A 25,427-nucleotide genomic window follows, 5' to 3' on the forward strand; every position below is an offset into this window, starting at 1 on the left:
TTCACTTTAGGGAGAAAACTGATTTCATAAGTTCATTTAACAAATTGGCCCATTACATTTGCCACCCTTTATAAAACAAAAAATCAAAAATGTGTCGTTTGGAAAAATGGTAGATTTTATTATCCCGAAAGTGGTAATGGGAATTCTTTAACTAGACTTCTAATCTTGGCTGAAAAATCTGATTTTGCTTCTTGTTGCTCTTACTTTCCCTCATTTATTTATTGACGCTATAAGAAGATGACAGTGATTATTCAAATAAAAATTTGGGTGCAGCAGGGAAAGGATACTGCTGGATCTTTGAGCAGTGCTTATCTGTAAAGGCTTGTAAAGCTTTTTTAAAAAATCCCTATTTGCCCACTGTGCTAATTCGGTGCCGTTTTGGTAATATACAGTAGTTATTCGCGATTCAAGTCAGTGAATACACTTTTTGCTGGTTTTAAATGACAGATACCGAAATCAAAATAAGCATCAAACAAGAAAGTACAGATATAAATGTGATTGGAAACAAGGATACTGTTACTGAAGAGGATTTGGATGTTTTTAAACAAGCCCAGGAACTTTCTTGGGAGGTAAGGCCAGGACACCATATTTTCATACCAAGGATAATATGTGACTTTTCAAGATATGTTTATTATGAAATTACTGATTGGATTTTATAGAGACTTCCCCTCGAGCTGCTTTGTGGTTCTTTACCTGTGACCATGATCATTTTTGTTGACTGTGCTTTCAGAGTCGTCTGTATTCTTAAAAGGTGGTAACCGCTCCGCTGGTCTCACAGACGAGATCAGAGTAGCAGTAGTTGAGGCAGATTTTGAAAAACACCTTCTAGTTGTGAAGGAGTAGACTTCTGATTATTTTTGCTCAAATGTAGAAAATAGCAATTTAAAATCATTAACAAAAAGGAGAACATCACTTTTAAATTTACCACTGCTTCTGCCAACACAGATGGCCAGCCACATGAAAAATGTCTCCTAATTTTAACTCTTTGGCATTGATAAAAGCAATATTGTGTTGTATGATCAGTTATAGTCACTTTTTTTTATTGTCCAGTAATTTTTTAAAATTATTCCACTTAAAATATTAACTCTACTTAGCTGTTGTCACCAAAACATTGAAAGATAAGGCTGTTGGATTTCTCAAAGAGAAATTTATTACGGATTATGAATTTTTTATGTCAGTAGACCACATTCAGTTGGCACAATACTCAGGGATGAACTCCCTACCCTACCTCACTTCCTTTTTTAGGAGGGGACGGGATCTATAGGCTCTTAAACTTTATTTTTAGTAGCAGCCCTTTGGGCTAAGTACTTTGATGGTTTCTATTTTAGGGACTATTGAGTATTTCCATTCCTAATTCTGCCCCTGCAGTATGCTTTGTATTGTTTTTCCTTTGGCTACGATAAATGTCAAAACTGTCCCCAGTTTTGAGATTTTAAGTCCTCAAATACAACCGTTTTTTAAGCCCACTTCCGACATTCATAGATAAACAGGATGAACAGCAGGCCATTATCCGAAAGGTACTGTTAAGTCTAAAGCCCTCTCTCTCCAACATGCTAATACTGGCTGTTTCGTTTAAAGAACATTTCTTGTCTGTGTCAGGCACTGTGCTAGACTCGGAATACCCCAGGGAATCAGACAGACGAAGCTCTTAACCTTGTATAGCTTACTGCACAGGAGTAAGGGGAGGAGGAGAGGACAGGTATGAAACTGCAGACTTCACAGTTGATTACTTAATTACAATCGGAATAAATGTTACTTCACGGAGGAGCAGCGGAATGTAAAAGTCTATATAATAACCTCATCATCTTTTAATTTCCTCAGTTTCAATATATTGCAACAGATTATTGAGTTCAGTTCAATAGACATTTATATTTACATCATCCTATCTTGCTGATACCCTTTTTTAGGGTATGAGTTTGTTTATATATAAATCTTATGCAAAGTTGATTATTATTTCACAAGGCCTGTAATGTGTTTTCAAAAACATGAAAATTCATAATTGAGGTTAGGGTTCTGGTTTTGATAGTGGTGAAAGAACAAAAATGTAAGGGAAGAGATCCTCTTCTAATACTTACATTTTACTTCTTTTCTTTCTCTCTGACAGAAGATAGAATGTGAAAGTGGAGTGGAAGACTGTGGCCGGTACCCTTCTGTAATAGAATTTGGAAAATACGAAATCCAAACCTGGTACTCCTCGCCTTACCCACAGGAATATGCAAGGTAATGGAATAAGCCTGCAGGTACATAACTTTAATGTCATACATGTGAGGAAGGAAGAATCTTGATTCTAAAGCAGTTATTTCTTATCTTCAGAACATAAATTTTGATAGTAGGTGCTTCCAAAACTATTACTTTTACCAGTGTCTTTTTAATAATATTCACTGTTCTATGTAAGCTCCTAACCACTCCTTAGGCACACAGGCATTGTGAATTTTGCCTTAACTTCTAGACCATGCTTTCTCCCTTTGGTTAATTGGGTAAGTGTTATTTGTATATGAAACAAAATAGCCATTGTAAAATATTTGGTAGTTTCTCCTCAGTTGCCATTTTCCTAGTAAGTTTAGAAAAGTAATTAGTTTCATCTATGATTTTGGGCATTTTATTTTCAAGTTTTTTACTGAAATGTAGCAAAAGAAGGAAAAATGGGAGAATGTAGGTCATTCTGGATATCCTTAAGAGACCGTTCCCCAAATCTTTAAAGCCATCTGTGACTAACTGGTTAAACGTGAAGAGAAAGTAATGGTACTAGACTTTTCATTTGTCTTGAACTAAGATTCATTGGAAGATTGTCCTGAACTAATGTATTTTAAAATGGGTATCATGAGAGCAGATTTCTTCTTCAAGTACATCAGGGTACACTTTATTAGTATCTTCTCAATTTTTTTAGCCTGTAAAGTTTCTGGTAATCACACTCTTGCTTTTTGTTTATAATAAATATTGTCCTTTTTCCAACCATGTGGGCCAATCATCTAACTGGAGAGAATGGAGAGGGTGTTCTAGAAGTTAAGTGGCAAACTGTCAGGAGTCTTGATTTCTCTTTCCAGGTTATGTCACTTGTCTCTGTGCTCTTGAACAATTTTTTTTTAAACCACAATGAGCTTTTAATTTGCACGGGTAATCATGTCATTGTGTTCTGTGAGCTTCCAATAAGATTTGCATACAAGTCCAAGATTTGAAATTATTTTTATCTAAGTTTGTACCTAACTCTCCTCAAAAATATTTCTCTTCCCTCTTATACCCCAAAGACCTCGAAAGTGCTTCTAAACATCCACTTAAGTGTGATAGAGTACAAGTGAAATATGTTATAACTTTTTTAAGTTCTTATTTTTAGAGAGGAGGGAGGGAGAGAGAAAAGGGGAGAGAAGTATTGATCTCTTGCCTCTCACACGTGCCCTGCCTGGGCACCCAACCCACAACCCAGCCATGGGCCGTGACCAGGAATCGAACCAACCACTCTTTACTTTGCAGGACCATACTCAACCAACTGTTCCAGGCAGGTTAGGGCAAAATATGTTACAGCTTTTAAGGAGGAGAAAAAGTCAGCAGGGGAAAGAAATCTGTTTGTCTAATGTTACTCAAAGGAGCAGAATTGGTAGAAACAAACAAGATCTTTTGACTTCCCTACACTTACTGCTTTAGACCATATGGAACTATGATAATAACTTCAAAGTTATGTCATCCTTAAGTAGAAGTGGGAACAGCTTTATACCAGGACTCTTCAGGCTTATAAGTATGGAGATTATTTTTTAAAATAATCGCTTCTTTCTGAGTAAAAGATTATTATAGTTACACCACTTAGCACATACACTGTTGAAATATGACGTTAAATCTGAAATTTGATAAGTACGCATGGCCACCTGACAGGATGTTGGCTTTTACAGTAGTGGTTTCGGTTCCAAAAACCTTCCTTTCTTTAGGACATTTCTAAGGAAACAAATGATTTGTTCACAAACTTAAGGCAACAAATATTATGTTGAAAAATAATATAAGGTTTGTACATTCTTTTTTTTTTAACTACTTTTTTCAAGTGCTATTATACAGCCTTTCTACGACTTAGAGAAAATTGAACAATATTATTTTCCTCCTGAACAGAATAATTAACCTGAAAGACTCTTTGATTTTAAAATTTTAACAGATTACCAAAGCTTTACCTGTGTGAATTCTGTCTTAAATATATGAAAAGTAAAAACATTTTGTTACGACACTCAAAGAAATGTGGATGGTTTCATCCTCCAGCAAATGAAATTTACCGAAGGAAAGACCTTTCAGTATTTGAGGTAAGCATGTGTAAATAAAAAACTCAGCTTTTGAAACTTAGTGTGTCCAGTTGTTGACTATATACTGAATTCTTTGTAGAAGGTGTAAAGTATATTCAGTTGTGACATTGAAATTCAGACTGTTCTTTAAAATATCTCCATGGTTTGGAATGTTTAACCATATTAAGGAACCATTTAGACAGATAATAAATTCCTACTTTATCATACTAACTTTTTTTGTCTTCCCCCAAATCTCTGTCTGCACCAGATATATTCACCAGTGGATTTATGATCTCCTCATCGCTTTGTAAATTCTCTCTCCCTTGGCAGGAGACATTAGCTGTGTTCCGCAGCTCCAGCCAGTGTCTGGCAGGTGCTCACTCTTTCCGGGAATTGAGCAGCTGTACATATCTCCTCAATACACAAACACCTGTGTTTCCGTCATTTCTTGGCAGAGTTGATAATCCTTTTGGTGAGACCCCAGCAGATGTTGGACACCCTCAGCCCCCCTGCCACCCCTCATCTGGGTGGACGGCCACCCCTGGAGAACTCTGCTGTTCACAGGAACCCCTTGTGACTATGTGTCTGTCACTGTGGGTTCTTGACAACATTTTGTGTTCTCAGAATTGATTTAGTAGCAGAAGGTTTTTGCCTCTATGTCATTTCATTGTTTAATCATCCTCTACTGTCAGTTTAAGGGATCCGATTTAGCTGAGAGAGTTGTACTTTGAGGAGACCATGCCTTTCTTTCCTGGTATTGCCTATTCACAGGGCTTCTTTCTTTCCTTTATTCTCTGCACTCCAGTTGAGCATTTCCATCGCCCTGCTTTATTTTTTTCTCTGTTACCCATTTTGGTGCATTTCCATTCCTGGGTGCTCAGAGCAAGCCTTCCTTGCACAGTAAACGTGATATTTTTAAATCTGAAATACAGTTTTACTTTAGGATTCTCTTTTTCTGAATTGTTCAGACTGAAACTTATTATTCTGTCCCATGTTTCTCTTTATTTCTGGTCTATAATGTCTTGCATTATATTTAATATAAGGAGGGTCATGCATAGGTTTCTGTCATGGATCGGCCTCCCCCTCTCAGACAAGCTTGGGCCCACGTTTTCCTAAGACTGATCAGAGAATGCAGCTAACTCCAGCTGTGTCTTATGGATTTTAAAGGCCCTCTTCCTGGTTTTAGCAGGCTCGTTTGGCAAGCCTAGAGAAAGAAGGGTATTGTTGCTGAGAACAGTGAATGTCAGTGCTTACCGAAGCATAGGCACAGAGTTTCTCAACTTGGGCACTCTTCATATTTCAAGCTGGATGCTTTTTGTTGCAGGGGGCTGTCTTATGAATTTTAGGGTGTTTAGCAGCATCCCTGGCCTCTACCACAGAATGCCAATAATACCAGCACCCCCTCCAGTGCTAACGGAAATGTCTCTGTTTATATCCCATGTCTTTTGGGGGGCAAAATCCCACCAAGTGAGGACAGCTGAGCTAGGGGGAAAGCCTAATGCAAGTTGATTGTCCTTCCTGTTGTTAGTCTTGGGGTGTCACCCAGCCAGCCCCAACCAGTTGAGACTGCAGAGCTGTTCTCAGTTGAGGTTTAACTCATGTTCAACTTTCCCATTGGCTCTTTCCTTAGTGCCTGGGATCCTTTCTTTTAACCAAAATAAAATGAAATTACTGTCTCATTGTTTCCCTGAAAGACAGAACAGTTGTTGGCTTTTAAGTCATTGTTAAGTAAGTTACCGTGAATCTGCCTGTGGGGCTGAAGTTTTCATAAATCCAGGAGAGTTTTCTTAAGAGTAAGAGAATTAGTCCTGTCAGGCTGGTGGGAACGGTCCGCTATTTCAGGGCAGGTGCTTTTGGAATACACAGAGATGAGAGGGAGGAAGTCAGAAGCAGGTCTGTAAAATTTATTTATAAAAATAATTGAAGGAAGAATTCCAGTCAAGATGGCAGCGTAGGCAGACATGGCTTGCCTGCTTGCACAAGCACATCAGAATTACAACTAAAATGTAGAACAACCATCTCTCACAACTGTCAGAAATCGAGTTGAATGGAAGTCTGACAACTACAGAATTAAAGAAACTGCATCCATCAGACTGGTAGGAGGGGCGCAGATGCAGAATGTGTTTGTTTCACACCCATGTGCCACCGCACATGGATAAAAATTCAGGAGGGAAATCCCAGGAGTGAGGAGTCCCAGCCCAGGGTTCCAGTCCCAGAAAGACAAATCGCCGCAACTCCTGGCTGCAAAAACCAGTGGGGATTGAATTGGTGGAAAAAACTTCTGGAGCACCAAGCAGTTCCTCTTAAAGAACTCACACACAGACTCACCTACTCAGACTCACTCCTTCTGAGCTTCAGTGCCAGGGTGGCAGCTTAAAGGGCACCAGAAGCATGCTGGCCTGAAGTTTCTGGCATCGGGGTGAGCAAAGGCCATTGTCCCTTTTCTGAGCCCTTCCTTCCCAGAGCCACAGAGCCTGGAGGCTGGTACCATATCTTATGGAGAGATCAATCCATATAACACTGTTTGACCTGCCTTGGAGATCCTCAGAGACTCCATCCTACCAAACTTACAGGCCCACCCAAGCTGCTTTTCCATATGAATGGCTGATCTGGGCTCAAACTGCACAACTTCTAAATCCTCTCAAGCAATAGCTGACCCCAGTTAGCCCCAGGCCCAGCTCTAGCAGCAGCCAGCCTAGATTCACAGATTGGTTTCACCTGGGAATCTCCAGGCCCAGCACAAGTAGCAGCCATCTCAAATTGCTTTTTAGTTCAGGAAGGGTAGCCCTGGGCAAAGCACAGGTGGGGGCTGACCCTGGACTGCCCCTGTATGGCTGATCCTCCATGGAGGGTGGAGGTTGGTGGTCAGTGGTCACAGTCAGTCGTTGCAGCTCATTGACCTGGATTAATCCTTCCCATTGATCTGCCAGCAGCAACCAAGGTTCAACTAAAAGAGCAGGGTGTACTCATCCCACAGGGTGCACCTTAGTACCCAGCTTAGGTGATAGGGGAGGCTGTGCCACTGGACCCTACAGAACACCTACTACATTAGGCCACACTTGCTAGGAGTCATGGCCGCTCTACCTAACACATAGAAACAAACACAGGGAGCCTGAAAAAATGAGGAGACAAAGAAACATGGCCCAAATGAAAGAATGGATCAGAACCCCAGAAAGAGAGTTAAAGGAAATGGACATAAGCAATCTATTATTTGCAGAGTTCAAAACACTGGTTATAAGGATGCTCAAGGATCTTAGTGAGGACTTCAGCAACATAAAAAAGATCCAGTGAGAATAAAGGATTCAATAATTGAAATAAAGAACAATTTACAGGGAAACAATAGAGTGGATAAAGCCGAGAATCAAGTCAATAATTTAGAACATAAGGAAGCAAAAAACAACCAATCAGAACAAGAAGAAGAAAAAGGAATCCAAAAAAGTAAGGGTAGTATAAGCTGCCTCTGGGACAACTTCAAGTTCCATCATTTGCATCATAGGGGTGGCAGAAAGAGAAGAGAAGGAGCAAGACATTGGAAATCTATTTAAAAGAATGAAAGAAAACCTCCCTAATTTGGTAAAAGATATAGACATGCAAGTCCAGGAAGCACAGAGAGTCCCAAACAAGATGGATGTAAAGAGGCCCACTCCAAGACACATCATAATTAAAATGTCAAAGGTTAAAGAAAAGAATCAAAAAAGCAGCAAGAGAAAAATAGTTAAATTACCTACAGGAGAGTTCCTACAAGACTGTCAGCTGATTTCTCAAAAGAAACTTTGCAGGCCAGAAGGGATTGGCAAGAAATATTTAAAGTCATGAAAAGCAAGAACCTACATCCAAGATTGCTCTACCCAGCAAAGCTGTCATTTAGAATCGAAGGGCAGATAAAGAGTTTCCCAGACAAGAAAAAACTAAAGTTCATCATCACCAAACCATTATTGTATGAAATGTTAAAGGGACATCTTTAAGAAAAAGAAGATGAAAATAAGAACAATAAAATGGCAAAAATATGTATCTACCAACAATTGAATCTAAAAAAAAAAAAGCAAACAAGAAGAACAGAGACAGAATCATGGGTACAGAGAGCATTTTGGTGGTTGCCAGATGGGGGGGGCGGGGAGGGTGGCTGAAGAGGTGAGGGGATTAAGAAGTACAAATAGGTAGTTACAGAATAGCCATGGGGATGTACAGTACAGTACAAGAAATGGAGTAGCCAAAGAACTTATAGAAATGACCCATGGACATGAACAATGGTGGGGGGATTGCCTGAGGGAGTGAGGGATGCTGGGTGGAGGTGGGGGGCAAAGGGGGAAAAATCAGGACAATTATACTACCATGATCAATAAAATATAATTTTAAAAAATTAACAAAAATGGGACTTCTGGCCAAGATGAAGGTATAGGTAGATATATTCTGCCTCCTCACACAACCAAAAGAAGGACAACACCCAATTTAAAAACAAAATAAACCAGAACTCCCAGAAAAGTGAACTGTATGGAAGTCTTGACAACCAAAGAGTAAAAGAAACATTCATCCAGAAAGGTAGGAGGGGCAGAGGCAGGCAGCCGGGGGGGAGAGGACTTGAGGTGAGGTGGTGGCTGGTGGACCGGGCTTTCCCACATTTGCATGCAGATAAACCAGGAGGAACAACTGGGGAGAGAGACAGACTGCACAACCTAGGGCTCTAGCGCAGGGAAATAAAGCCTCAAAACCTGTGATTGAAAAAACCTGTGGGGGTTGAGGAAGTGGGAGAAACTCTCAGCATCACAGGAGAGTTCACTGGAGAGATCCACAGGGTCCTAGACTGTACCCACCCAGGAATCAGCACCAGAAGGGCCCAATTTACTTCTGGGTAGCAGAGGAAGTGACTGAAAGCCAGCCAAGAGCTGAGCAAGTGACATTGTTCCGTCTTGGACCCCTCCCCCACATACAGTGCCACAACACAGCAACGTGGATTGTCCCACCCTGGTGAATACCTAAGGCTCCGCCCCTGAGTACATAACAGGCACACCTGTTATGAGAGACAAAAAAAATATGGCCCAGATGAAAGAACAGATCAAAGTTCCAAAAACAGAACTAAGTGATGAAGAGATAGCCAGCCTATCAGATGCAGAGTTCAAAACACTGATAATCAGGATGCTCACAGAAATGGTTGAGTATGGTCAAAAAATAGAGGAAGAAGTGAAGGCTATGCAAAATGAAATAAAGGAAAATGTACAGGGAACCAACAGTGACAGGAAGGAAACCAGTACTGAAAGCAATGATTTGGAGCAGAAGGAAGAAAGAAACATTCAACCAGAACAGAATGAAGAAACAAGAATTCAAAAAAATGAGCAGAGGCTTAGGGACCTCTGGGACAACTTTAAACATTCAAACATCTGAATCATAGGGGTTCAAGAAGGAGAAGAGGAAGAACAGGATATTGAAAACTTATTTGAAAAAATAATGAAGGAGGATTTCCCCAATCTGGCAAAGAATATAGACTTCCAGGAAGTCTCGGAAGCTCAGAGAGTCCCAAAGAAGTTGGACCCAAGGAGGAACACACCAAGGCACATCATAATTACATTACCCAAGATTAAAAATAAGGAGAACATCTTAGAAGCAGCAAGAGAAAAGGAGACCGTTACCTACAAAGGAGTTCCCATAAGGCTGTCAGCTGGTTTCTCAAAAGAAACCTTACAGGCCAGAAGAGGCTGGAAAGAAGTATTTGAAGTCACGAAAGGCAAGGACCTACATCCAAGATTACTGTGTCCAGCAAAGCTATCATTTAGAATGGAAGGGCAGATAAAGTGCTTCCCAGATAAGGTCAAGTTCAAGGAGTTCATCATCACCAAGCCCTTGTTATATGAAACGTTAAAGGGACTTGTCTAAGAAAAAGAAAATGATCAAAAATATGAACAGTAGAATGACAACCAACTCAGAGCTATCGACAACAGAACCCCAAAAAACAAACACAAACTAAGCAAAAAACTAGAACAGGAACAGAACCACAGAAATGGTGATCACATGGAGGGTTATTAGCGGGGAGGGATAGAAGGAGGGGAGGAATGCAGGGAAGGTACAGAGAATAAGTAGCATGAATGGTAGTTTCAAAATAGACAGGGGGAGGTTAAGAATAGTATAGGAAATGTAGAAGCCAAAGAATTTATATGTATGACCCATGGAGATGAGCTAAAGGTGGGGGAGGGGATGCAGGTGGGAGAGGGATGCAGGGCAAAGGGGAAAAATGGGACAACTGTAATAGCATAATCAATAAAATTTATTTGAAAAAATAACAAAAATATAATTGAAGAAATTGAATAAGGACCAAGTTCCCAATTCTATAAGTTACGGTAATACTTATAGGAAACCCTGTAGGCAACTTTTCTTACTAGTTTCCTAAGTATCTTATAAAATAAATAAAGAATAAACACAGATTACTACCTTCCTGTCTTCTCTTTATCTATCACTCTTGAAAGCATGCTATATTACACCTTTCACAACTGGTAAGATTTTGCTTCGGCATTGTCCTCTCTGTTTTTCTGCTTCACAGATACGTCTTTGTCCTTTTTGTAATGCACTACCATTTCCAAAAGGACCATACTCCCAAATACATCAAACCTTTCTTTAATTAAAGAGAGAATTGTATCCTCTGTGCCCGTTGCCCATATTTGATTATGTTGCTATGTATGGGACCTAGGTTTTATCCAAGGGAAATAGTTATATGAAGTCTAAAAATAATTTGTGCAATATGAGAACCTTTATGGTCCACAGGAGACTCAAGAACAGTCAAGTTCATTGTTAAAGAGCTCTGGTTAGCAAATACCCATTTCCCCTAAGAAAAGTGCTGGGGAAATTCTTCTTGAATCTGCTCTGATTTCTGTTTTCAACAAGCAACTACATTTGATCAAAGAAATTGGCATCTGTGCTTAGCCTCCTGTCTATAGCCATCAGTATCACAGCTTGACTCTTTTATTTTGAAGAGAAGTAGACTGTAATCATGGTACTTATTGTAGGCTGAAATTCATCTCACTTTCTCTGTAAGTATTCCCAACATAGAAATTTTATCTTTTCCAATTATATTTGAAATGATGCTTGGGATAAAACCAAAATGGAAGAAGCCTCTTTTGCTAATCCTCACTTGTGAAGAATCAGAGTAATACAGTTCATTTATTTTATTTTTATGTGAAGCCCTTTTGAAAACAACATAAAGTTTAACTTACTTGAACAGTATTTTGATTTGTTTCCATGTCTTTAATTCAGGTTTACTTGGTTGAAGCAGAGAGGTCATGCCTGATCATTTTTTACTCATAATAAATTGCAAATAAAAAATACTCCTTTGTTAGTGGTTTGGCCTTTCTTCAGGTAGCTTAAAGAGAAACTTAAGCTATCTTATATTTACCCTGACTTAGGAGAAAAAGTGGAATTCTGATTTGCCAAGTGACACTTATTTTCTGTTTAACTTTATACTTGTTTAATGGAGTGTTTTAATCTCTTAGTTTGGGATTTGGGAAATAAAACTATATCCTTGCCAAATACCCTATAAAAGCAATTTTAGATTGAGTGGTATTTCTATGTTAAATAATGTTGTCTGTTTCTCTTTGCTAGGTTGATGGAAATATGAGCAAAATTTATTGCCAAAACCTTTGCTTGTTAGCCAAGCTCTTCCTGGACCACAAAACGCTGTATTATGATGTCGAGCCATTCCTTTTTTATGTCCTAACAAAAAATGATGAAAAGGGCTGTCATCTGGTTGGATACTTCTCTAAGGTAAAACAAGAGCCAGTGTGACCTTTGTTTTCTTTTTCAGAACGTTTTTGGTAGAGCCCAATGCTTTGAATAGGGCGAGCTTTTTTATAACTTTAATTTGAATAAGTGACACATGTTCCTCAAAAGCTCGGGTTCTTGTTCAGAGCTCATTAAAAAACAACAACAACAATAAACTTTGTGCCTAGGAGGTGTTCAAAGGACCTCAGCACTGTTTGCTCTCCTGATTATCAGTGTCCGTATAATGTTATAATTGCTGCTTACAGACCATTTAGCATCTTTGATTTTCTAAATGTTAAGGCTATTTCCTTTTTCCCCCTAAGAGGCGTCAACATGAAGGTTTCAGTGTAATGTAGCATTTGAGAGGTAGTTCTCATTCATACCCAGTGCATTCCCTCTGTGGTCATCAGTATCTCAGTGAATTGGAACATGGGCATTTGGATAGTCAAACTGATATAGTGACTGGTTTTATTCTTTCATCTGTTATTCTCTGTGCTGTTGTTTTAAGATCTGACGCAGCCTCTCCTTTAGAAGGCCTAAGTATCTCCAACTGTTAACATAGGGAAGCCCTTGCTATATGGAATGTATATAGTTTTTTTCCCCACTGGTTCAGAGCGCTTCTCTCACATTTCTGTCCAAAGGCTTTTGAGAAACAACTCATATACAGTAAAGGAAAACTTGAGTTTGGAGTACTTACTACCAGGTAATGACCTTAACTATTCTTAGGCATATAGGAAATAGCTTAATGTGCCAGGGTGATAATTATTCAGGCAGAAGGTAAAATGATCCAAAGTCTGTGTTTACTTTATGTTATGTTTTTTATATTAGGTGATAAGTGAATTTTAATGACTCTACTCTTGCATAGTATAAATGGAATGCTTTATAAAAATGTCATTTTCACAGAAGAGCTAAAGATAGAATATATATGCAGATCCATTACAGACTGAAAAGATGACAGAGAATCAACACAAAACTTTAGGAAATCTATTTATATAATCTGTAAAACACCTTACCTTTTCTATAGGTATATAAAGATCTTTTTCTCTAAAAAGTTAAAAAGAATAGTGGTAATGATTGTCCTTCCTATTAGAACATGGTACTCTTTAAATGTATATGCGCTTAAACACAGATGGTTAAAGGTGTCTGCTGTCCCTGTCCTGCTCAGGCTGGCCCCTGGGTCTGTGGTTGATGGTGACTCTTGTGGTTTGAGTCTCTGCCTTTCTTCCTCCTAGAGGGCCCGCATTTTACTCAGAACAAGCTAAAATTTTTTTGTTTGGTCCAGTTTCTTTTAAGGTATAGCAACAACTACTATAATTTCTTAACCATGCTCAGAATTCTAGTATTCTTTGACAGTGTAGTGGAACAAAAATTCATCTAAAAATTAACCACATTAAAAGACTACATACAAATCAAACCATATTCTAAATGTCAATTGAAATGTGAAGGACTGTGGCCCTTTGGAGTTATACTTAAACCAAATTCTAGAGGTTATAGCCAGAGAATGGTCAAGATGACCTAGAAAAATTCATTGCAAATTGTTACATGCATATGACTTTCCAAGCAGATAATAGATTGTTCTAAACAGGAGAAAAAAAGGAGCAGTTATTTCATCCAAAGATTAGGAGTTAGCTATAATAACGTGTTAAGGGGAGGTGTTGGTGGGGAGAGGAACACTGTTGAGTTGGGTTTCAAAAAATCTACTAGGAATAGGAAGGCATACTTTGACGTAAAAGAATGGCATCAAGAATAAATCCTTTTAACCCAGTGTACATCTCTTTTTAGATAGAATGACTGTCACGGACACTGGCAAGCAGTGTCCGTGGCATTGTGGCTGAGACAAGACAAATTCACATGTACTGCCTAGTCCTGTGGAGGAAAAGGGACGGCACAACCACTCTCTCAAGGAGAGAGCGGGCAAACCCTTGCCTTGACAGGCTTTTATTGGCTTAATTTACATAGAATATGGGGCGTATATGGAAAGCTCATCAGTCATTGTCAGGCAGTAGTGATCAAACAATAGATAACACTCAAAGAACTATGAGGGCTTATTTAGAGTCAGGGTCAGACAGCTAAAAGGGTCATAAAACTTTGGGGAAATAAACTCATTTCAGGCTTGGACCCTTATCATTTAAATTGAAGGTATTAGCAAAGCAGGTTTCACAGGACTTTGTGCATTCTTTCTTGGGCCTGACTGACCTGGGGAAACCGCCCTTTCCAGCACAGGGCTGCACCCTCCTCTGGCATTATCTCAGGTTTAGGTCAAGCAGGGGGAAGTAAAGCAGCCAAGAGATTAGGAGACTTCTTGCAGACAGAATGAAGACTCAGGCCATGTCAAAGCCGAGGGGCAAAGGTCCCTCACCCCCTTTCTCCATAGCCCCCCAAGTCCTTCCCTGAGAGCCCCCTCGTGACCGTGCCTGTCTTAGGTCGTCCCTCCCTTGAGGAATCTTACCCGTCATTGGCTAACCAGTCATGCATTGGGGGCCAGGCAGGGTGAAGTAAAGTGGGCAGAGGCGGTGCTCCTGCCAGGGAGATAAGCTTTGTCTCCTTAATGGCTTAGGGTCTCAAGGTCTCTCACTCAGCCTTAGCCATGGGGGGTTACAGTCTCTGGGGCGGTTCCGAACAAATGACCTATTTGTCTAACTTTGCAAAATAGACTAATTGTTCGAACCTTTGCCACTGATGTCCACAGTCAGTGATGGACAATCCTGTTTATTAGGAAAACTGACATGTATTAGTTCTTCCTCCTCAGTTCTTAGAGACTTCACAGACAGCTACAAATGTGCAAAAGTTAGAAACACACCTTTTTCACAAAGAAATCTTTAATTCTGCCCTGTAGGATTTTTTCCCACAGACATTTCCTGTGATCTTTCAAATAGGTTCATTAAAGACCTGGGTGTTCTGAAGTAATTCTTTGATGTGGTTAGTAACATTTGTGGTCAGTCTTATTTGTGGTTTATATTTGGCCAGAGCATTCACAGCCTCAAAAGCCCTTAGCAGATCTTCTCTGTAGGTTTTGGCGGCTTCTGTGTACTCTGAATAAAATATTGCTGCTCTGATGCCATGGAAAATTGCAAATCTTCCTTAGCTATAAGAACATATTCTTCCCAGTCTTCCTTTTGGTTTCAGGCTGGTTTTGGCCTCACTTTTGTTTGGAGGCGTTGGGGTTTCTTGTTGCTGTTGTCTCTTTTGTTTTGTTTTGTGTTCCTGGTTTGAAATGCAGATTAATTATTTCTCTAGCTTTTTACTTAGACTTTTTATTCATAGGAGAAGTGTATTTGTACAAATCTACCCCCACACATACTATTTTAGTTTCACTGGGGCATTTGCTCAAAGGCAGAAGACAGATGGCTATTGCAGAGTTGTAAGTTATTTAGCAAGGTAGCCGGCTAAGTCCTAACTTACCGCTCTGGGTCACCCAGTGTTTTGTTTTGTTTTTAACCTGTCCCCCAAGTTGTTTGAGCATTTCTTCCATACTGCCTGTGTTGTTTCATTTGGCTCATATTTCCTTAGATTCTTTGTTCATATTTTATGGTACTGACTCCCAAGAATAAAGACATAATAGAAAGGCATGCCTGGAGTTCATGATTTGTTAGCTGCTGGTTCGGTTGATTAACAGTACAAGTATTCTGCTTGATCCTCACCTAACACTTCGGCTCACCTAGGTGGACTATTGTACAAGGACAGTGGCAGGTGCAGGGAATTGCCCACTTCAGCAGAGTTCTGACATACTTGATCTGTTTCTCCTTCCCGCAGGAAAAGCTTTGCCAGCAGAAGTATAATGTCTCCTGCATAATGATCATGCCCCAGCACCAAAGGCAAGGATTTGGACGGTTTCTCATTGATTTCAGTAAGTGAAGTGCTTTATTTACTTTCCTGATCCAGCGAGCTGATGGCTGTGAAAGGAAAGAGTAACATAAAACTTTATTTAACCTTTGTTGTTTTTATCAATAGATAATGGGTTTTCTATTTATATTTACATAGCTTAGAAAATCTTCCTCAAGTGAAAAATTTACTGCTGCTCACTTCTGTACTCCAGGAAATTGAGACTAGATCTCTCAGCAGAGTCACTAGCTTACAAAGCCATTACCCTGAATGAACCGGCAGAATTGCATTCCATTCCACGGTGTTCGTGCTCATTAGCACCAAAAGAGGCAATTATTTGCGATTAAAGCCGAAGAAAGTGTTATTTAAAAGGATTTTCAGCTTTCTAAAATTTTGCCTATAATCTTGTATAATACAGAGTAGGAAAGGAATATTTCTCTTTAGGAAAACAATTTTTTAGGTAGCCTATTCTTTGAGCCTCTCCAGGAGAAATAACTGTCTTGTTCACTTCCCTTTTCTGTTATGGAAATTATTACAATGTTTATATCTAGAGGTTGCCCAAGAAACATTTTTTATACACATTGGTATCTTTTGAGTCTCCTCAATTAAAACTGCAGTAATATGTAAAAGTATGCGCAGGATAATGTAAGAAAATGGCAGTGTTTTTCTCCTCCTTTGTATTACATTGCATGTGCAAATGCAGTGGTGACACAAAGGCCAGGTATCCCGTGATAATGCCTGTTTCCGACAGTGTCAAAGTCTGTCACTAAAACTGCGTGCTGCTTCTTCACCAGACTGTAGTTTGTCTTCCTTTAAACTGAAAGAAGAAAAATCCAGGAAATTGTGAAATTCATTCAGGGTGTCAAATGCAAAAACCACAATGTAAATGTGCTCAAGGAAAATCATGAAGAAATATGTTGAGTCCAAATCTATATTATTAATTACTGAAATATTAAAGTGTGGGTGTAAAATAACTGTACGGCAGTTTTAGACTGATCTGTATGATTCATTGACATTGAAGGATATTTTTTGAAGTATTTTTTATTGATTACCTTTGTATTTTTGAATAACATTTCTAGCTATTAATTCATTACCCCAGTCTTGTCTATTCTTTTCTAATCTAGTTTTTCCTTGGAGGCCCATGTTACCAGGAGTTCACCATTTTTATTTTACAGAGTCCTAGCTGTAATCACTTCAAGGGGCAAATCTGTCTTGTTCTAAAGTGCTTTGCAGCCAGCATTCATAAGTCGTTCATAAATATTATCATTTCTGGTATGCATAGCAGCCATTCAGAGCTTCAAGTATTGATACTCTGCATGTCTAGAGAATAAGGCACACTTCTCAGTTCAGTGTTCAAGGTCTTCCAACATCTTCCATTCTTTGTCTGTGCAGTCCCTTCCCTGAAATGACCACTTCCTCTTTCCCAGCCTCTGTTTTTTCAGAACCTTACACATTATTAAGAGCCAGATCAGGACCCTCTTCTTTTTGACCCCACCTCCTAGAGTGTCATCTCATTCCTTTCTTGGCTCCCTGTCACTATAGTATGGCACTCAGACATACTGCCCCCTTCTGCAGTGACTGATGTGTCTTACTTCCAATGTTCTGTAAACTCCGTGAACACCTTCTTCTTTTTTTTTTTTTTTTTTTTTTTACTGTGTTAATGGATTGGAAGAATTTTTTTTTAAATTTTTATTGTTATTCAATTACAGTTGTATGCCTTTTCTCCCCTTCCCTCCCCTCAACCCCAACACCTTCTTCTTTGTGTTCAGTAGGACAGTGCGCTCAGTAATCTGCATGGTTTTTGTTGATTCACACTGAATCTTCAAAGTGATATGGTTACTGCCCACAATAATTTTCTACCTAAAATTAAAAAGGGACTGGGACTTACCAGGTAAAAAATGCAGGTCTCCAGATATATTAGCATGTTATTTGTAACAAACCAAAAATAAACTCCTTGGCTACTAAGGTTTTAAAGAAGATAGAGTAGACCGCTAAAAAAATTGATAGCATTCTTTGGAATTACTTAAAGTAATAGTAGATAAACATCTTTCTAGGATGATTTAGATCCAGTCTTTTGTAAAATGAGGAGTTAACCCCCCTCTCATAAATCTTACCACCCTCATAATTCAGAACTCAGAGCAAAACAGATTAACCAGGATTATGGGTTTTCTAAAATCTGCTGTTAAGGGGCCTTTTAGTAGTTGTATTTATTTTATTTATATTTTGTACATGAGCCTGAGGGTCTTTGGTCAAGGGATGTATTTTCCATAATGTAATGAAAGTTGCAAGGCAGGAAGAATCTATACTTTGTAACAACTGCTAGTTTAGGAAGTTGAAACTACCTGTCTGCTTACACACTGGATCAGAGGCCTCAGGGAAATACAATGTGTGTGTACACAAAGAACTGGGAATCCATGGCTTTGAATTGAACACTGTTCTCCAGGCCAGTCCAGAGAGGTGGAGTGATCATCCATCAGGTCAAATACCGCTTTTGGAATACATCGTCTCTCTCTTCCCAGGACAGCAGCTTGTATCAGGGTTTGTCTGAGCAGGGGTCATTTGCAGAGCTTGGCCAGAGTGACTAAAGGACACCAACTCGCAGCCTGCTCAAACCACCTCCTGGGCAGAGGAAAGCGTGGATGTCATTGGTCGAAGCTGATATCTCTCTCCAGTCTTTCTGACTGAGAAAGGGCGTCTTGAGTAATCTCTATTAACTAATTAGTAACTAAATTCAACGTGACTAATCAAGAGTCATCTATATTATAGATTATGGTTATGATTTTTTGACTTTACGGTAGTATGAAAGCAGTAATTACTTCAATACAAACTGTACTCGAATTTTGAATTTTGAACTTTCCCAGGGCTACTGTCATGCCCTCTCGTGACCCTGGGCGGCAGCAGCAAGCCGCAGCTTCCACTCAGCCACATGGTTACCAGGGCGAGCACCCGATATTCCAGTGCCTGTGTCGCCAGGCTTTTTTCTATTTTTTGGATAATGTGTTCTGAGTACATGTAAGGTAGAGCTAAGCTATGATGTTTGGCAGGTTAGGTTTATTAAATGCCTTTTCGATTTATGATGGGTTTGTTGGGATGTAGCCCCATGGTAAGTGCAGGAGCATCTATATAGTTCTTTTTTTACTTTACCCTGATTATATTTAGTCAGAATACTGTGTTCAAATGTTACTTGGATTAGTTCTTAATTTTAATATAACCACTTTTCAGCGTGGTTATGGTATTCATCTGAAATACAGTTAGACACAGGTGGCAAACACAAGGCCCGCAGGCTGAATCCGGCCCTCCACCTTGTTTCTACCTGGCAGCAGCACCGAGCTCTTGCATAACTGTTAAGGAGTGGTTACATTTATACAGTCCTAAAATTCCATTTGGCCCTTTGAAGGCGACCGCGAGGCTGATGTGGCCCCCGGTGAAAATGAGTGTGACACCCCCGCAGTCAGGCTTACTTGTTTCTGCTGCTTGTCCACTTTAGTTTTTTCTCTGTCCTCATTGCCTTCCTTTTCAGAGTATGAAACATTGACATGATTTTTCAAAGTTGAAACTATATTAAAAGGTGTACTCAGAGGAGCATCATCCCCTCCCCATTCCCTCCACCCAGTCTCATTCCCCAACCCTTTCCTGCAGGTCTCCAGTCTAATTAGTTTCGCCTTTCCTTCCTTGTTTCTTTTGTACAAATGAGAAGATGCGTAGTTTCTAATTTCTCTGTCTTTGCTACACAAACGGGTAGTGTACTATAGACAGTCTTTACATTTTGCTTTTTCCATTTAACAATATATCCTAGAAATACTCCATACCACTGCTTATTTTCTTCTACAGCTGCATAGTACTCCATTGTGTGATGTTCATCATTTATTCACTTAACTCTCCTGAGTGTGGGCATATGGCTTGTTTTCAATATTTCACACTTTTAGAAGTGCTGTAGTGAATAGCCTTGGATATATATTAACTGATGTATAGTTACGTAATAGTTACTATAGTCTGTTATATATATTTGCAATTGTTTAGGACTCTGCTTGGCTGGGAGTTGGGTGAGCAGATAATGAATTGTTTTTTACTGAAGCCTGCAGAGCCAGAAACCTGCCTGGGGAGGAGGACAAAACCCATCCTCCACAGCTGACCCCGGAGACATGCAGGGAAAGGCAGCTGACTCAGCAGTAGGTTACAGAACACTGTGCCAGGTAGTGGTGAAAGAGTCTGCATCGTCACTTGAGTGTTTTTGGAAATGCATTTATCTGATTCTAAACTAGATAATGAAGGAAGATGGAAAAAGTTACTTTATTCATTATTTTTTACCTTTTCATTCAATCTTTGTTTATTGGAGCACCCTAGTCTATACCCTGCTAAACACCAGTGACAAAAATGAAGACAACATAGTTCTTTCTGGGTGGTCAAGTTCACTGACAGACAAGTGAACACTTACTGGGCAGGATGCTTGTACGGTATACATATAGAGCTCACCAGAAATTGAAGTGAAGACATTCTGGGATGAGGGAACCAGTATATTCAAAAGCATGACCATGTGAGGAAAAATGTTAGACATTTGGGAAACTACAAAAGTAACTCCAGGTAATTTAAATAGTTAGATGATTAACAGAAAAAAACAACACACAAGACATTTAAAAAGTGAAAATATATTTAATTATTTATCTAATCTTTGGATGATCGAGAACATCCTAAGCATTAAAGCAGTAAAAGAAATCCCAACAGAATATACAGATGGCCGTGCCTGGTGTGGCTCAACGGATTGAGTGCTGTCCTGTGAACCAAAGGGTCGCTGGTTTGATTCCCAGTCAGGGTACATGCCTGGGTTGCGGGTGTGTGAGAGGCAACCACACATTGATGTTTCTCTCCATTTCTCCTTCCCTTTCCCTCTCTCTAAAAATAAATAAATAAAATCTTTTTTAAAAAAAGAATATACAGATGGACTTGACTATATAAAAATGTAAAACTTCTGTATAGTAAAAGGTGTTAGTATTTAAAAGCAAACATAGTGGGAAAGATGCTTGCAGCAAATATGCCAGGATGGTATCTGTAGTATTTTTAAAAAAAAACATAAAAATAAAGATGTGATAGTGTTAGAACACAAATCCTAATAGAAAAAAGAGTGGAGGGCGTGAATGCAGAACATGCAGGGAAGAAAATTACTGATGGCAGCAACGCTGGTGACGTTTTCCGAGTGCCCGTGATGTGCCAGCCACTCGGCGGAGAGTGCTGACTCCCTCCACCCTCACAGCGGTGTCGAGAGCGCGCTTTTGTCCTCATTCAGGCTGTGGGGTGAAGAAACTGAATGGCAGTTACCTAAATAAGAAACATTACAGCTTAGCTGCAGCTCAGGTCCCAAGCACTTTGACCCTTAGACACAACACTAAATTCTTTCAAATACAAATCGATAGTTAAAATGTAAAAAATTTGAGTGGATAAAGAACAGTAAAGCAAAGATCCATGTATTCACAACTCTGCTGAAGAAATAAAACATTTCCAATATTTAAAAAATGTAAAAAAATTGCTGGTGATATAAAAATGCGAACTTAAATAACAGCAAGATTACAATTATTTTGCCTATCAAGTAGCAGAGACTTTAAAATTTACCCAAGTCTCACCAAATGGATGTAGAGGGGCCCTGTTGTATTTATACTGGAGAAAGTATAAACTGGTGGACAATTTCCTGAACTTTGACAGTATGTATCAAAAACATTTCACACTTATTTTTGAAAGGAATTTATTCTAAGGAAATCAGCATAATTTAATCAGTATGCATTTTCATACTTAATATAACAACACTGTTTTTGCATTTTTATTTTTTTAAATAGTGGACTTAACTTCTTCCTTCATCCCCTTCCCCAACTGTAGCCATGTAAACTCATAGTAGAAAGTTAGGTAAACACAGATACAGCACCAAGAGAAAACGAAGCCCCCCAAATCCTGTCACTCAAAGAGTTAATGTTTTGTGCTTCAGTGTCTTTATTTACAATTTAAAAACAAAACAAAACAAAAACTGAGGCAGCCTCAATATTTAAAGGTAAAAGAGAACCAGTCCTAAGAAAATTAGAGTATCCATATAATGGAATATTATTAGCCATTAACAATTATGTTCGATGAAATTTTAATAAAATAGGAAAATACTTATGATAAATAAGTGGCTTTCAAAATTGTATTATGTAATATATTCCTATTTTAATAAAATAGGAAAATACTTATGATAAATGAGTGGCTCTCAAAATTGTATTATGTAATAAAAAGTATATGCAAAGAAAGAAAGAAAATATGTTTCCAGATTATCTCTAGAATTAGAATTACAGGCAAATTTTATTTTCTTATACTTTTGGCTGTAACTAAAAGAAATTGAATTTGAGAAGCAAGTGTCTATTAAGGTCTGACCTAAGGCAGTGGCAGTAACTGCATGGAAACAGAGAAGGTGTTTTCCTGATGTTCTGTAGCCGGCAGAACTCCGCCTGGTGCTCAGTAAATTCTGGTTAAATGAATGAACAAACTGAGCTTGGAACGGTAGTAAGTGCAGCTTTGGCCATGCTGCCTTCACTGATTTTGACACTCTCATGCAGCTTTCAGTGGAGTTCAGAGCTCAGCAGGGGTCTGAATTAGAGGGAGCAACTGGGAGTCCAGGGCATGCAGTAGTGGTTGAAACCACAGGTAGATGACAACCCAGGGAGAGTGTAGGGAAACAGCGCTGAGAATGGAGTGCTTGGAATTCCAACACTTAAGGGAGTCATAGAGAATGAGGAAGTCACCTAGGAAGTTGGAAATGGTCCAGAAGCAGGAAGGGAGCCAGGAGACAACTGTCAGGGAAGCTAAAAGAGGTCAGCATTTCAACAATAGTCATAACCATGGCTGACATTTCTAATGCACTTGCTGTGTGTTGGGCACTGGTCACCTGAATTATATACATTAACTTGCTTAGTCCTAACAAGGACCCTAAGAGGAGGTGGGTTATTTTTAATCATCTCTAGTGGGGAGGCACAGAGACATTGAAAAGCTTGTGTGAGATTACACCCCAGCCGTGCTCAGGGCCTCAGAGAAGATTAAGATAAATTGTAAGCAGTACACTTTGGAGGAACTATGGTTTAAGTGGAATTTCAAGAATTGGATTCACAAAGCTCCCCCAGCCAGATGTGGTTGTTTTTGTTTACAAGCTAGACAGACTGAACATCGGTGGGAAGAAGAGAGGGGAATACTGATGGAGAAAGATTAAGGAGAAAACAAAAAGAGACATCCACATAGGTTGTTCATTACAAATTCAGAAAAGGCATTTGATGAGATTCCGCATTCTTTCCTAATTTAAAATAAACATACTAACTAGATTGGTAAGAATTCTAAGTCTTTATATTAACTTTTTCTTCTATGTTTCAGCCTTGGCTTAATCTTAGAGCTATAAAAGGTAGATGACCATTGGGTCCAAAAGTCTACAAACTTACAAATATGGTTTTTTGAGACTAGTATACAAATGACAAGCTTATCAATTATGTAAATACCAGTTAACTGTACATTCAGGCATTTTTTTAATTAGGGCCTATTTATTTGTAAACTAATCATAAAAGTTTGTGAGCAGCTTAAGTTCTTGGGTTTTTATTCAGTTTTAAAATACTGTACAGGGTTGTCCTTCATGGAACAGAACTGTAGCTGGAGGAAGTAGGAGTGAGGAATGGATTAGGCACTCATCTCAGGACATTCCCTTTGCAGGCATTTCCTATGATCTTATATGTCAAGGGGTTTCACCTGGGCTTTCCTGAGTTCTGTAGACTGTTTAAAACCTGAGTGTGTAATTAATGCGTGCTTTTAGATGGGTGCAGAGGGCCCAGTTTTTGTGCCTCCAAGCTGTGAACTTGGTTAAGTCCTAAGTGTGATTAGCAGTGTCCTTCATTTGTTCTCTTCTTAAAAATGACTCTCCCACACGTGCCACTGGATTTAAGAAAAATAAGATACACAGTAAACTTTAAAGATGCTTCTGGGTACAATTTCATATCTTAGTTCCTTTCTCAATGAGAAGCAACTGGTATGATTTCCTACACCTTCATTCTTTCCCCATTCTGTCTCTAATGATTAATGTAATGTCTTTCCTTTAGCCTCTTTATATCTGTGGCTGATTTCTGGAGGAAGCCCCACTTAGGAAGAGAAAGCATCTTCTCTCTGACTTCCTGTCCCCTTCTTCCGTGCCCTTTTTGGTCCATCAAGCCGAATTAGAAGGAAAGCCACATACTTCATCTCTGCCTAGAAGGGTGAGATGTTGAGAGGCTAATCGTGTCCACGCTTTCAAAGGCAAAACTTCTTCTCCCACTAGATGCTAGCTGCTGGCTAAAGTGATGCTATCTCTGATATCTCTTATAACTACAGGGATGCACTTCACAGTAGTTCAGGTGGCCAGCTAGCAACTGACGTTTTAATAGTCTGCCTTCAATAAACTAAAAGAGCTTCAACCTACAAACTTTTCAAAACACAGCTTAAGTAAGTAAAACAAGAGTATTTATAAGCAGAGATTTAGAGTGATTTCATCCTACCTGAAAATTATTTCTTTAGGTATTTTTTAAAAATATATATTTAATACTGACTAGCCTATCTGCTGTGGAAAAAAGGTGTTTTGATTTAGGGATTGCATTGGTTCGGTCCAGCAAGCCATGTTTTTCCTCTTTGTAAACACTAAGGAACCAAGACTGCAGAAGTCACTAGCTTCCCCCAGGGGGCAAGTTGAGCGTAATATCCGGGTAAGCAGATTCTCTCCAGGAGCTGGGACCCAGCCTCACAGACCCTTGTGGGACACCCCATTTTTCTAGCAAGGGTCCCTGGGCTTCTCTGTGCTGTTGTGGTTGACTTAAGGCTGCTTTTTCAGCAGGTGACTCACAGATGCATACAGGTGGGCCTAGATTATGCTGCCTTCAGCCCCAGGGGGGCCAGAACTCTGGTGCTTGTCATGCTGAGCAGCCTCATCCTTTTACCCCGGCAAGACGTGTGAATTCTGTCTTATCTGTGATAGAAGAGAGCTGATGAAGTGCTCACTTAGGGCACACACTCTCTCTTGGGTGGGCTGCAGGTCTTTTTTTGGTGGCACTGACCATTAAAAAGTGCTCTAGGCTGAGCAACTGCAAAGTCAGTTAGAAAGTGGCATATGTCCTTTATGTATTTATTGTTTATTGTCCGTCTCTTTCACCAGGAGTGAGCTTTCATGGGGTAGAGACTTCGTTCTCTCCTTCCGTCTCACTTTCCGGAAGAGCTTGACACTTAGCAGGATCTTATTATTTGTTGAACAAATATTAAATGAATTACCATGGGAAGAGCTTTCTTAATGTACTTTCTCTTCTCACATGTAGTTCTTAGGAAAAAGCATTTTATTTTATTAGAACATAATCGATCAACTGTGGTTTACTTACTTGCAAATGATGTCGGGTGTGCTTGCCTTCTGTTAAGATGTGGTGTTTTTGTTCGTGTGCAGCCCCTCCTGGCATTTAAGTTGCAGTCAGAAAGAAGATTGTCATTATCTACTACAAACCTTGGGCAGAGAAAGGAGAGCTGTGACAAAATTCACATTTACACACAGTTGACTGAAGAGACACATATCTTTTCCTTAGTTTTATCAGATAATTC

At 39.4% G+C, this 25,427-nt stretch overlaps 1 protein-coding gene across 11 annotated transcripts in view; it reads left to right on the forward strand.

The window, feature by feature from the left end:
- KAT6B (lysine acetyltransferase 6B) overlaps nucleotides 1-25,427 on the forward strand; it is a 182,622-nt gene that overhangs the window by 131,791 nt on the left and 25,404 nt on the right. For all 11 annotated transcript variants that reach the window (XM_053922608.2, XM_053922612.2, XM_053922615.2 and 8 more), the window contains exons 9-13: nucleotides 448-569; nucleotides 2,105-2,220; nucleotides 4,136-4,277; nucleotides 11,841-12,002; nucleotides 15,753-15,846. In XM_053922608.2, coding sequence (XP_053778583.1) covers nucleotides 448-569; nucleotides 2,105-2,220; nucleotides 4,136-4,277; nucleotides 11,841-12,002; nucleotides 15,753-15,846 — 636 coding nt within the window. The remainder of the gene's footprint in view (nucleotides 1-447; nucleotides 570-2,104; nucleotides 2,221-4,135; nucleotides 4,278-11,840; nucleotides 12,003-15,752; nucleotides 15,847-25,427) is intronic.

This window comes from Desmodus rotundus, chromosome 4, assembly GCF_022682495.2.
Source record: "Desmodus rotundus isolate HL8 chromosome 4, HLdesRot8A.1, whole genome shotgun sequence".
Taxonomy (NCBI): Eukaryota; Metazoa; Chordata; class Mammalia; order Chiroptera; family Phyllostomidae; genus Desmodus; species Desmodus rotundus.